At 39.0% G+C, this 13,019-nt stretch overlaps 2 protein-coding genes across 2 annotated transcripts in view; one reads left to right on the top strand and one right to left on the bottom strand.

Annotated features, from left to right (window-relative positions):
• The window catches only part of vsig8a (V-set and immunoglobulin domain containing 8a), an 85,388-nt gene that overhangs the window by 42,451 nt on the left and 29,918 nt on the right, over positions 1–13,019 (top strand). The window lies entirely within an intron of this gene.
• LOC146514587 (putative flavin-containing monoamine oxidase A) overlaps positions 1–13,019 on the bottom strand; it is a 47,353-nt gene that overhangs the window by 31,663 nt on the left and 2,671 nt on the right. The window contains exons 3-6 of the mRNA XM_085165914.1: positions 11,775–11,955; positions 11,220–11,334; positions 10,469–10,626; positions 5,750–5,839 (exon numbers count right to left, since the gene is read on the bottom strand). Coding sequence (XP_085022040.1) covers positions 5,750–5,839; positions 10,469–10,626; positions 11,220–11,334; positions 11,775–11,955 — 544 coding nt within the window. The remainder of the gene's footprint in view (positions 1–5,749; positions 5,840–10,468; positions 10,627–11,219; positions 11,335–11,774; positions 11,956–13,019) is intronic.

The raw sequence follows: 13,019 nt of genomic DNA, 5'->3' as shown, positions 1-13,019 counted from the left end.
TAGCATAATATACAGGCTAACTTTTTTTCCACTCAATAAAAGTTAATGTGAGTGTTCTCGGTGGTCAGGAACAAATGTAATCGCATGGCAGGATGCTGTAAAAGGACCAAACTTCAGCAGGAGAACAACTGAGATAATCCATCCACAATACGAGGTTAGTCATTCATATACTGCTGCATGGGCTGGGCTGTAGTTACATCCTAAGGTTTTAAAAACTGAGCTTAAATAAATGATTAGCGGTAATAAAAGCCGAGGGAGGTCAACAGTGATCACTGACTGTTTTAGGAGCTTTTTGAGATTAAATAGAAGAAAATACAAAACATTAAACATGTTAACAACACAAAAGCCATATTAAACGCAGACTACTTTAGGCCCGGAAGTAGGATTCGTCACGTCATCACTTAACGACCGGATAGAGGTGGTCACACATACTGATTTATCAGTTAATCAAATGCTTTTGATTAACAGCACCTGGATTTAGTTATGCTCTTAGTCCCTGAGAAACCAACAACAACCTGTTAGGATGCCTGGGTCGTTGACCCAGGGGTTTTGAGTTTATTATATTATTTATAATTTCTAGTCTTTGGGTTTTCATTAGAGTCATGTCTTACGGTTTGTCTCTGTGTAATCCTTAGTTGCTGTCTCCCCTGTCTGCTATATCCCCGTGTCCAGTCGGTGTCTGTGTCTGTCCTGGTCCCACATTTCTGTTCCCTCTGTTGTAGTGCCTGCATGTGAGTCTGTGTCTTTTGTTCAGTCTGTGTTATGTGTTTCCTGTTTTACTTTGAAGGTCTCTGTCTTATCTCAGTGTGTTCAGTTTACGCTTCCTTGTCTCGTCAGTTCTGATTTGCCCCAGCTGTGTTTCCCTCCTGTTGTCCATTCCCTGATTGCTCCCTCTATGTATTTAAGCCCTGTGTTTCAGTTTGTCATTGTCGCGATCTACTGTTTATATAGCTGTGTGTTTTTTCAGTCCTCCGGTGTAAGTTTATTTGGATATTTTCAGTTATGTTATATTTGAGTTTAAGATTAAAGCGGTTTTGAGTTTAAGTTTTGTCTCCGGAGTCTGCACTTTGGGTCCTATTCCTGTCTGCACACAGCCGTTCCCTAACACAACCTTTTATTTGTGGCACTGTTTAAAGCACAGAGTTACAAAGTGCTTCACATTTTGGATAAACATATCGTGTCATATCAAACATATGGTCTTCCATTTATTCCTATATACTTCACAAGCATAGGTGAAATTAGGTGTCAGTTATAGCCAAAAATAATAGAATAATGATTAAGGATAAGACAAGCTATTAAAAAGAGTTTTTAACAGCTTGTAAAAGAAACCACTGATTGTGTAAATCTGATGGGGTACTCCAAAGTTTAGGAGTTGAAACCTCAGCTGCGTTGTTGTCTTTTTCCTTAAAATATAAGACCCAGATCAGATGATTAGAGAGGCTGACTGCAAAAAACAGGCCTCAGTAGCTTATATATGCAGGAGCCTGTAGCCATGTTGCACTTTACATGTTGTTAATAAAAAATTCAGAATGACTCTGAGTTACTTATTGCTTAATGACGGGCTTGGATAATGATGTGCATACCCCCTGCAGAGTGTTCTCCTTTGGATGTTGTAAAGAGGTCTTTCTTTATCGTGGAGCCATCAAAATGTCCCTGCTATCTTCCTGATGGATTTGTTAGAATGGCTTGTTTCAGTGACATTGAGAGGTCCTTTGACCGCATGCTGTGGGTTCACAGAAACAGTTTTCAAATGCAAATGCCCCACTTGGAATCATCTCCAGACCTCTTTACCTGCTTAATGTATGAAGAAGTAACAAAGTTATAGCCCATACCTCTCCATGAAGCAGCTTTTGAGTCAATTGTCCAATTACATTTGAATCACTGAAAGTCTGTGTCTGCATATAAAAATGGCTTTAATTTCTCAGCAGGTAAAGCAATTTTTTTTTTTCAATCCCTTAAATTGAAGCTGGTCCGATTTTATAACTTCAGATGGCGTCTGATGGAGTCACCAGACACATAAGTTAGAGATAATGGCTGCATTTAGGTGTAAAATAATCGTTCTCAGCGAACGTTAGAAAGAACAGAACGTCTGCACTGTGTGAGAAAGAAAAATAACAATGACTTTCACTGGTGCACCTAACTCTCCAGGCAAAGAGGTTGACCTCTAACTGCAAAGCAGTGCTCATGTATTTTTAATCAGTGAGTTTTATTTTAATTTATTTATTAACATTTAATTGTAGGGGGAAAACAAACTGCTTCCTTTCTGATCCAGTATACTTGGTTCTGATGGACCATTTTTAGAAACAGACTTGCAATGACATGAAGCTATAAAAACCAAAAATGGAAGAATTCTTTCACATTCTTCAGTTAAAATAGCAGTTTTTCAAATATGTGTTTGATTGAACCTCAATTCAACTTGAAATTTTTGACTGTTCAGTGGCAACATTGGGAAATAGGGTAAGGTTACTAAAAAATGCTTTCAGAGGAGGCTGAAGCTTGGCATTTTGATTAAGAAGTGAGCATTTGTACCTAGTCCTTAGTAGTACTCTTAATTTGTTTGTGTCCATGCTTCACAAAGGCATAACTCCCAGAGTTACAGCTGGAAAATTTTATAATCAAATGTGAGATTTTGTCACGTGCAGTTGTTATCATGTTTTTATTTTCTGATATCTTTTTCTTATTATTTTGTTTTGTTTTTGGCAAGGCCATATGCCTGTCGGCAAAAGGTTCCTGAGTGTTATCGCAGCCTCGCCAAATGGGACATCTCTGTGTGAAGTATTTTGAGCTTCTCATGCCTGTATTTGTTTCCTTTCTGTGCTTTGCTTCATCTTAAGTGAAGTGAAAACTCCCAATTGCCCGTAGCTGTGAATGTCAGTGTGAATGTGTTTGTCTGTCAATACGTGTTAGTGCTTTGATAGGCTGGCAAAATGTCAAGGGTGTGCCCCGTCTTTCACCCAGTCTATGCTAGTGCACACTATTGCCTTTTTGTGACCATTTACTTTATAAATGATACAGTTTTACCTTTAGATATTTTCTAAGTAATTAATATTTATCAGGACTGAGTATATTTTTTCATTTGATTGTTTTACTTTAGACACTTATTAAAAAAACCTCTTTCTTGAGCCAGCTTTTTAAATTTTTGTATGTAAGAAGTAAATTTGCAATGAAAGACAACATAATTTAAGATTTTTGTATGTCTGTGAAGATCTTTATAAAAAGATAAATAAAAGTGCAGGTTCCTTTCCTGGTTTTCTGTTTTGCTTTGTTTGTTGCAGCAGCCCACTGGACCTGGTATTTAACATCAAAGTACAGTGCTGTGCAAAGGTCTTGAGCCACCTGTCATTTCTCCAGAAACATTATCGAAACATGTGCAAACATAAATGGAAATACAGTATAAGGCAAACATGACCTTTATATAAATCTAACAAAACTTGAAAACCATGACCACCTTTATTCTTCAACATAGACTGAGCTCTCTTAGAAGAGCTTTCTTCTTATTTCTTTAAGTACTGTTCAGCATTAGCTCTCCAGGCTACTTGAAAAATATTCAAAGCTGTTCTTTGGATGTTGGTTACCTTTTATTCCATTCTCAGTAAAGATGATCCCACACTGCTTCAGTTATGTTGAAGTCTAGGCTCTGGGGAGGCCAATCCATGCCTGATTGTGTCCCATTGTGTTTTTCTGTTTACAGTAGATGTGTTTTTACTGCATTGGCAATTTGTTTGGGATTATTTTCATGCTGAAAAGTGACGCCATCGGCAATCACATGTTTTTCAAATGGTGATGTTTTCAGTCCATTCCTTGTGTAAACCAGCTTTTCTTTTCCTTATTAATGGCTTCTTGACACTGTCTCCATTGAGAACTTCTGACGAGGCTGTCAGAAGTGTCAGGTCTTTGCTGGAATGTTTCCCTATATCTATTAAGAAGGCATGACTTTCAGATGCTATTCATCTGCTATAGAGAGTTTTTTTTTAAGGTCTTCCACTTCTTCTCTTGTCCTGCAGTTTTCTAGGTTTTCTAACACTGCAAATCATGCCAGGATTTGTCAGCTAATAAGTCTTTAGGAATAAACTTATTGGTGCAAAAATACTATTTTATGTCTGTCACACACGCTATGTCCACTTTCTATGCTTAAATGATTCATGATTACAAGGACCGGACTGGAAAAGAGTGAAAAGCCACCAATCTTCAAAGAAACAAAAAAACTTTGAAAGACCTTTACAAAGCCTGGAGAACAATTTTTCAAGACCACTTTGAAAAATGATAAGAAAGTCTGGCTTCTTGGAAGCAAAATCCAAAGAGATGAGTGGTGGTGTGACAAAGTGGATGAGCAGTTGCAATGCTCTCCATTTGTCCCATATGTGTTGACCTTTTTTTTGCACATCATGCACATTATTCTGTTTCTATTTATTTGCTATGATTTGCTATTTGTCAAGTAACATTGCTGCACTCACTATCCCGGGTTTGTTTGTGTAAGCATTTTGCCGGCAAATCGAACATTCTGCAAATTAAGGCAAATACTCAGTTACATGTTTCTTTATATTTTATTATGTTACAGATTAAGTAATTTGTTCATACTTTTAATGCTCTTTCTTTTCAGTATTCATGAGGGTCAGGTGTGGGGAAACGCCTGCCTAGCATTTCCTCATTTTAAAGTCCTGATGATGTCACACATGACATCAGCAGGTCGAACGAAGTGGAGGTGTTTCTTTGGCCATAGAAATGCTTCCTTTTGCTTGTGTTAAGGTTTAAAGGGACTTGTTGAATCTTTTTCTTTTCGTTAATACAGCCATTTAGTTGTGTAAATGTGCCAATTAGAAGTGTGACGTTTTGTGACTCTTTAATCATCTGTGTAGTGTTTTAGATCCCTCAGTTTGAGTGAGTGGTACTGCCTGGGCTAATCGAAGGGAAACTGATGGCCCTATTTAAAGCCAGTCTCTACCAGTTACAGATGAGAGAGGAGAGGTGAGCTGTGTTACCAGATCCATGTTCTGTTGAGGTTTGTTAATTGAGTTACTTTGGGGGAAAAGTTTTGTTAAGTTACCCATTAAATTAAGTTCACTGTAAATAAATTGCTCACGTCTGGAAACCTGAAATGTCTGCGTAGTCTGCTTCCCAACCACCTTCCTTGACGTTCGAGTTTGACTACTTCACAGGTGGATTAAGGTTTCTAGGGAAATGTAAATAACAAACAACTCGAGCAACTCGAGCAACTGAACTGTAAAAATCACCAAAGAGTGAACTAACAGAGCATGCAGAACATTTTGGTTACTGCCTGTAAACTGTGGCAACTGTGACTCCCAGGCCAGGCAGATAACCGGGTACTAATGAGAGCCGTGATAACTGAGAAAGGTTGAGGGAGCGTGGGGCGTGAAAAGGCATATATAGTCCTCGAACCTGAAGGGGACTATGAGTTGTGGTTCAGAGACGTGAAGCGTTTCTTTTATTTTTGTTTTTGTTCAAAGTAAATATTTGTAGAATATTTATGTCTGCACAGATTTGTGTCAGAGTTGATGGCTGTAGCTATGGGTGGGTTGTTTTTTGTTTTGTTTTTTCAAACAAGAAAATATATTGATGAGAAGCACTGCATTTACATGGAGCCCTCTTAGTCTCTCAGCTGTGGATAAAGGAGACATTCAAGCAGAACAGACAGGGCCTTCACATGAGACAGCCTGTTTCCCTACTGAGGAAGCTGTTATCTCTGTGTCGCGCCTCATCAATCCCTGAGTGAGCCGTTACTGTACCCTACCTGCCATATGGCTGTCACAGCACAACCCAGCCGGACATTCTTCCATCCAACACGGTCTGCCAGACACTCTGAAAGCTGTTGGGTGCCTCCCTGTGGAGAGGCAGATATTAGACTTCAAGGTGTGCTTAAAAACTATTATTATTAATTAACGAAATACTTGACCCCTGCAAATGATCGATTTTTCTATACATTTCAATTTGCATTGCTCTCAAGTGTATTTCTAGGTTTCCTGGTTAGTCTTCATAAGCCAGAAAACTGACTTCAAGTAGGTTTTTTGTTTTGGGGGGTTTTGCGCCAGTGTAAAACACAATATGAGCAAATGTTCACAGCTGCTTAAGAGAAAAAAACAAACAAGTGATAATGATACATGCACACAAATAAGTGCTGAGGTTGAGAGGAAGGAAAAAAACATAAAATACCACAGGAATAAACTTCTGTTAAGTTGAAACACTTTTTCCAGTTCACATTTGGTGCCGTGTCATGTTCAGTGATGCTGCGGTACTCATTCCAGGCCATAGCGAGGATGCAATTAAAAGAAAACAGCTCCAGATGATAACAAGTGCTGGAATTGTGCTAAAACATAGGTTTTTAAAATCAAGCACTTTGCACCATTTAGCAATTCAATTCAATTCAATTCAATTTTATTTATATAGCGCCAAATCACAACAAATGTCGCCTCAAGGCGCTTCATAGATACAGAGAAAAGCCCAACAATCATATGACCCCCTATGAGCAAGCACTTTGGCGACAGTGGGAAGGAAAAACTCCCTTTTAACAGGAAGAAACCTCCGGCAGAACCAGGCTCAGGGAGGGGCGGCCATCTGCTGCGACCGGTTGGGGTGAGAGAAGGAAGACAGGATAAAAGACATGCTGTGGAAGAGAGACAGAGATTAATAACAGATACGATTCAATACAGAGAGGTCTGTTAACACATAGTGAGTGAGAAAGGTGACTGGAAAGGAAAAACTCAATGCATCATGGGAATCCCCCGGCAGCCTACATCTATTGCAGCATAACTAAGGGAGGATTCAGGGTCACCTGGTCCAGCCCTAACTATATGCTTTAGCAAAAGGAAAGTTTTAAGCCTAATCTTAAAAGTAGAGATAGTGTCTGTCTCCCGAATCCAAACTGGAAGCTGGTTCCACAGAAGAGGGGCCTGAAAACTGAAGGCTCTCCCTCCCATTCTACTTTTAAATACTCTAGGAACAACAAGTAGGCCTACAGAGCGGGAGCGAAGTGCTCTAATAGGGTGATATGGTACTACAAGGTCATTAAGATAAGATGGCGCCTGATTATTTAAGACCTTGTATGTGAGGAGCAGGATTTTGAATTCAATTCTGGATTTAACAGGAAGCCAATGAAGGGAAGCCAAAACAGGAGAAATATGCTCTCTCTTTCTAGTCCCTGTCAGTACTCTTGCTGCAGCATTTTGGATTAACTGAAGGCTTTTCAGTGAGTTTTTTGGACATCCTGATAATAATGAATTGCAGTAGTCCAGCCTGGAAGTAATAAATGCATGAGACAGGATATTTCTAATTTTAGAGATGTTGCGCAAATGGAAGAACGCAGTCTTACATATTTGTTTAATATGTGCGTTGAAGGACATATCCTGGTCAAAAATGACTCCAAGGTTCCTCACAGTGTTACTGGAGGCCAAGGTAATGCCATCCAGAGTAAGAATCTGGTTAGATACCATATTTCTAAGCTTTTCAGCGCCGAGTACAATGACCTCAGTTTTATCTGAGTTAAGAAGCAGAAAGTTAGAGGCCATCCAAGTCTTTATGTCTTTAAGACATTCCTGCAGTTTAACTAATTGGTGTGTGTTCTCTGGCTTCATGGACAGATAGAGCTGGGTGTCATCTGCATAGCAGTGAAAATGTATGCTATGTCTTCTAATGATGCTGCCTAGGGGAAGCATGTATAATGTAAACAGAATTGGTCCTAGCACTGAACCCTGTGGAACTCCATAATTAACCTCAGTGTGTGAAGAGGACTCTCCATTTACATGCACAAATTGGAGTCTATTAGATAGATATGATACAAACCACTGCAGTGCAATACCTGTAATACCTACAGCATGTTCTAATCGCTCTAATAGGGATATTATGGTCAACAGTATCGAATGCTGCACTAAGGTCAAGAAGGACAAGCACAGAGATGAGTCCACTGTCAGAGGCCATAAGAAGATCATTTGTAACCTTCACTAAAGCTGTTTCTGTGCTGTGATGAACTCTGAAACCTGACTGAAACTCTTCAAATAAACCATTCCTCTGCAGATGATCTGTTAGCTGTTTGACAACTACTCTTTCAAGGATTTTTGATATGAAAGGAAGGTTGGAGATTGGCCTATAATTAGCTAAGACTGCTGGGTCTAGAGATGACTTTTTGAGTAAAGGTTTAACTGCAGCCACCTTGAAGGCCTGTGGTACATAGCCGATTATTAGAGATAGGTTGATCATATATAAGATCGAAGAATTAATCAATGGCAGGACTTCTTTGAGCAGTTTTGTAGGAATGGGGTCTAAAAGACACGTTGATGGTTTGGAGGAAGTAATTACTGAAGTTAACTCAGAAAGATCAATTGGAGAAAAAGAGTCTAACTTAACATCAATGAAACTAAGAGTAGCTGTAGATAATATTACATCTGTGGGATGATTATTGGTAATTTTTTCTCTAATGATAAAAATTTTATTTGTGAAGAAGTTCATGAAGTCATCACTAGTTAACGTTAAAGGGATGGTTGGCTCAAAAGAGCTCTGACTTTTGTCAGCCTGGCTACAGTGCTGAAGAGAAACCTGGGGTTGTTCTTATTTTCTTCAATCAGTGATGAGTAGTAAGCTGTTCTGGCTTTGCGGAGGGCTTTCTTATAAAGCAACAAACTATTTCTCCAGGCTAAATGATGATCCTCTAAATTTGTGACACGCCATTTCCTCTCCAGATTACGAGTCATCTGCTTTAGGGTACGTGTTTGAGAATTATACCACGGGGTCAGGTACTTCTGATTAGAGACCTTAGTTTCACAGGAGCTACAGTATCCAGAGTCGTACGTAGTGAGGAGGTGAAATTATTAACAAGATAATCGACCTCTGTTGGGGTAGTGTTCAGATAGCTGCTCTGCTCTGTGTTGGTACAGGGCATTGACGATGATAACAGTGGCTGGATTATATTCTTAAACTTAGTTACAGCGCTTTCAGAAAGACATCTACTTTGATAAAGTCCACTCTCCACTGCTGCGTAATCAATTATTGTAAATGTAAATGTTATCAAGAAATGATCAGACAGGAGAGGGTTTTCAGGAAACACTGTTAAATGTTCAGTTTCTATGCCATATGTTAAAACAAGATCTAGAGTGTGATTAAAGTGGTGGGTGGGTTCTTTTACATTTTGAGAGAAACCAAATTGAGTCTAACAACAGATTAAATGCCATGTTGAGGCTGTCATTTTTAGCATCAACATGGATGTTAAAATCACCCACAATAATTATTTTATCTGAGCTCAGAACTAAATTAGATATAAAGTCTGAGAAATCAGACAGAAACTCTGTGTAAGGCCCAGGTGGACGATAGATGATAACAAGTAAGACTGGTTTCTGAGTTTCACAGCTGGGGTGGACGAGGCTAAGCATCAGGCTTTCAAATGAATTAAAAGTCTGTCTTGGTCTTTCATTAATTAATAGACTGGTGTGAAAAATTGCTGCCACACCGCCCCCTCGACCTGTGCTTCGAGATTTCTGGTAGTTAGAATGACTCGGGGGTGTTGATTCATTAAACTAACATAATCATCCTGCTGCAACCAGGTTTCTGTAAGGCAGAGTAAATCAATTTGTTGATCAATTATTAAGTCATGTACTAACAGAGACTTGGAGGAGAGAGACCTAATATTTAATAATCCACATTTCACTGTTTTACTCTTTGGTTCAGATGTGGATACTGTATTGTTCTTTCTTTGTAAATGTTTAAGTTGTTTGTTGCTGGTTTTTAGTTTGTTTTTTGTCTTTTTGGAAGCAGACACAGTCTCTATGGAGATGGGTTTTTGGGGGGGGGTAGCAGGAGGAGAGAAGCTGCAGAGAGGCGTGTAAGACTGCAACTCTGCTTCCTGGTCCCAACTCTGGATAGTCATGTTTTGAGGGGTTTAATAAATTTGTCCATATTTCTAGAAATGAGAGCTGCTCCATCCAAAGTGGGATGGATGCCGTCTCTCCTAACAAGACCAGGTTTCCTCCAGAAGGTTTGCCAATTATCTATGAAGCCCACATCATTTCTGGGACACCACTCAGACAGCCAGCAATTTAAGGAGAACATGCGGCTAAACATGTCACTCCTGGTCTGATTGGGGAGGGGACCAGAGAAAACTACAGAAAAAGGCCTTCTTTTGTCGATTAGTTTTTATGCCCCTTTTTGTTTGTGGCTCTCAGCCCATTTTTACACATGACCATTGTTGGGAGGGAGAGAAGTTTCTGAAGCAATAGCACAAAATGAATCACACAAGTTTTATGCTTCCAGAGGACTAAAAAGTGGAAAAATCCAATACAAGACTGCGGCTTTAAATGCGAATCAATATTTCGAGGACAAAGGGAGGCAGTGGGATTTTTGGGACATAGAATGGGAGGTGCTAAGTTTAATAGAAAATAAATAAATAAAAAGGTCAGTGTGGCCTGAAGTTTTGAAAAAGCACTTGTGCCAACAATATTGAGTGTGGGGAATGATAATAGGTATGTACCTTTATCTTGAACTCTTGAGCACAACCTGGAGTGCTCTCCAGCAGCTTCAGTAGCCCTCCAGCAGCTGTAGCATACATCAGGAAGAATAGGAAAGACATCTGGGATGGCTCAATTCCAAAGACAGACCTGCTACACAGCCCGATTTCCTCTTTTAGTTCTGTCATGGAATAGTACATACTATAGACTTCACACATGCGATAATAATACACATTTTCCTACAATGACAGTATAAAATTGTTATGAGCTAACCAACACAGAGTACACTGTCAAAAATGCAGCTTGCTACATGAAAGAGCTACCTGAGAGGATGGTAATTATCGCTTCTGCAATTATCCTGTCAAATGTAGATGCCTTTTTTAGTTTCCTCTCAATCAAGCTGCCGATGCAGTGAGTCATTTGATTTGGCGTAAAGATTTTAATCATTAATAATCTATGCAGCATCCACAATGCAATATCTTGACAAATGCATGCCAGATTTTCTGACATGGGCGATTCCCAAAGGATTAAAGCACGGTTCCATGCCACCATTATGCTTGCATGCATCATTGTGAGCAAATTCTTGCACATATTTTTATGGTACATTTATCTGCAGTAGAAACTATTTTCTTTCCTAATCTTGTTTTCTACTTTTTGAAGATGAGATATGAGGAACTCAAACTTGAATCTCTGGAGTCTCACCAGAGGAGCTCGACATGTTTGCTTGAGAAAGATTGAGGCGATGAGAAGGTTAAAGGCAATCTTTAAACTGACCTGCAGTCCAAGCGTGTTTCTCAATGTACGTGTGCAGTGTCATGCTGTCCAGTTCTTCAGCATTTGGAGTCTTTGAGGGATCCTGGACGCATACTGTTGCACACAGTCTGTTAATCTGAATGCAGAGGAAAATCACCACATCACACCCACACATGATGGTTCACCACTGTGAACCAAAAGTATCCCATTGATAGAATAATAACAGAAGAATAGCTCAAGGCTGCCAAATATGATTTTGCCAGTGCAATGTTCCCCACAGTATATTCTTCCTATTGGTACTCTAACCATTTATCTTGGACTCAAGATTTTCTGGTGCTTTGCTGTGTGATAAATGCACTTTTGTCCTATAAATCCAAAAACAGAAAACAAAGTATCATTACCATATTGATTTGAAACTTTTACATTTTTATTGGATAATACAATTAATTTTTAAATATATGTTTGGTATACAAGAAATCAAACCAAACATCATAGATTGGAACTGTAGTATTTCCAGATCCTTCTACTCTGACTGGGCAAAGTACTAATGATAGAATGTTACTGTGCAAGTCTCACCTTCCACAGGATCTGAGTGAAGTCCATTAGCACCACAGGGGACAGAGCAGGAATGCTGGTCTTGTAAGTGCGAACTTTGGAAGTTGGCCCACCCATGTGGTGCACCTTTCTACCCATATTGAACTGTGGGTAGACTTCTAAGCCCAGCTCTTTTATGAGCTTCAAGATGTGCGTTTGAGTACTGTAAGAGAAAGCATGCCGCTTTAAAACCATTGTTTTTGTCTTTACTGTGAAGTTTTCTGCTAATACATGGTCCAAATGTCATGTTTACTGTTTGTATAGAAGCAGACCTCAAACTTCTACAAGGTTCTACGTTTCACTTCTCAGAGTTCAGATGTATGTTTTCATGTGTTCTGTGACTCACTTAACCGATGTTGGGCTGTAGTTTCAAGCTCACATTTCTAAACTAAGTAACAACGAAATTATGGTTTTATTAGCTGAAACTGTAATAACTTCATATTCTGAGAGCTGAGAATCATTTGCCGTCTTGACCTTTTAGTGTGGAGCCATGTATATGTAATGCTTGCAGAATGTTGCTTGGCATTGAAATAATATCAATATTGATTGATTGGCAGTAAATGTTGCTCCAGAGTCTGCATATTTTGTCCAGCAATAATGTTACATCTGCATATGTGCAAACCACTTATTTTATTTTCACTAATGGGTGCTATCTTTAGAGCTGTCCGCTGATAATTAGTCAGAGGGTCCTGCTTTTTTGTTTACCCCAGAGGATTTCTAGAGATGAAATAACAGGAGAGTTTCCTACTTCACCTCTGTCCAGATCAGAATCCAAGGAAGTTGGCAGCTTTTCTGGTTCCTGGTCTTTTCTGTTCATTGTAAAGTTTCAGCATGTGTGCTGAAAGTGGTGCTTTATGAATAAAACTAGATTGAATTGATTTAGAGTAGAGACTGCATGTAACCATACGAGTTGATTAATTAAAGTCATTCTCAGCAATATCACTGATCAAATACTGAATTCAGAAAAAAAATAGCCAGAGTAGGAAAATGAGATAGATGACGCAAGTTTGAGAAATACTGGCTGTTGAATTTAAAGCTTACATGTTGTTTTCGTCGATTTTGGCCCATTTTTGACATTTGATAGCCCAAAGTGTGATTTCTTTTAGTCTAAAAGTTGATTACTTATTTGGACACAAAATACACAATTATGAAAATATTTAAAAATATTTTATTTTAGTTTTGTACAGTCTCTATTGTCAGGTCAGGTCAAACTTGATCTGTATTGGT

The sequence above is a fragment of the Neolamprologus multifasciatus genome, chromosome 7 (assembly GCF_963576455.1).
Source record: "Neolamprologus multifasciatus chromosome 7, fNeoMul1.2, whole genome shotgun sequence".
Classification (NCBI taxonomy): Eukaryota; Metazoa; Chordata; class Actinopteri; order Cichliformes; family Cichlidae; genus Neolamprologus; species Neolamprologus multifasciatus.
Note: the sequence above shows the minus strand (reverse complement) of the source record. Positions and strands in the feature narration are given on the sequence as shown.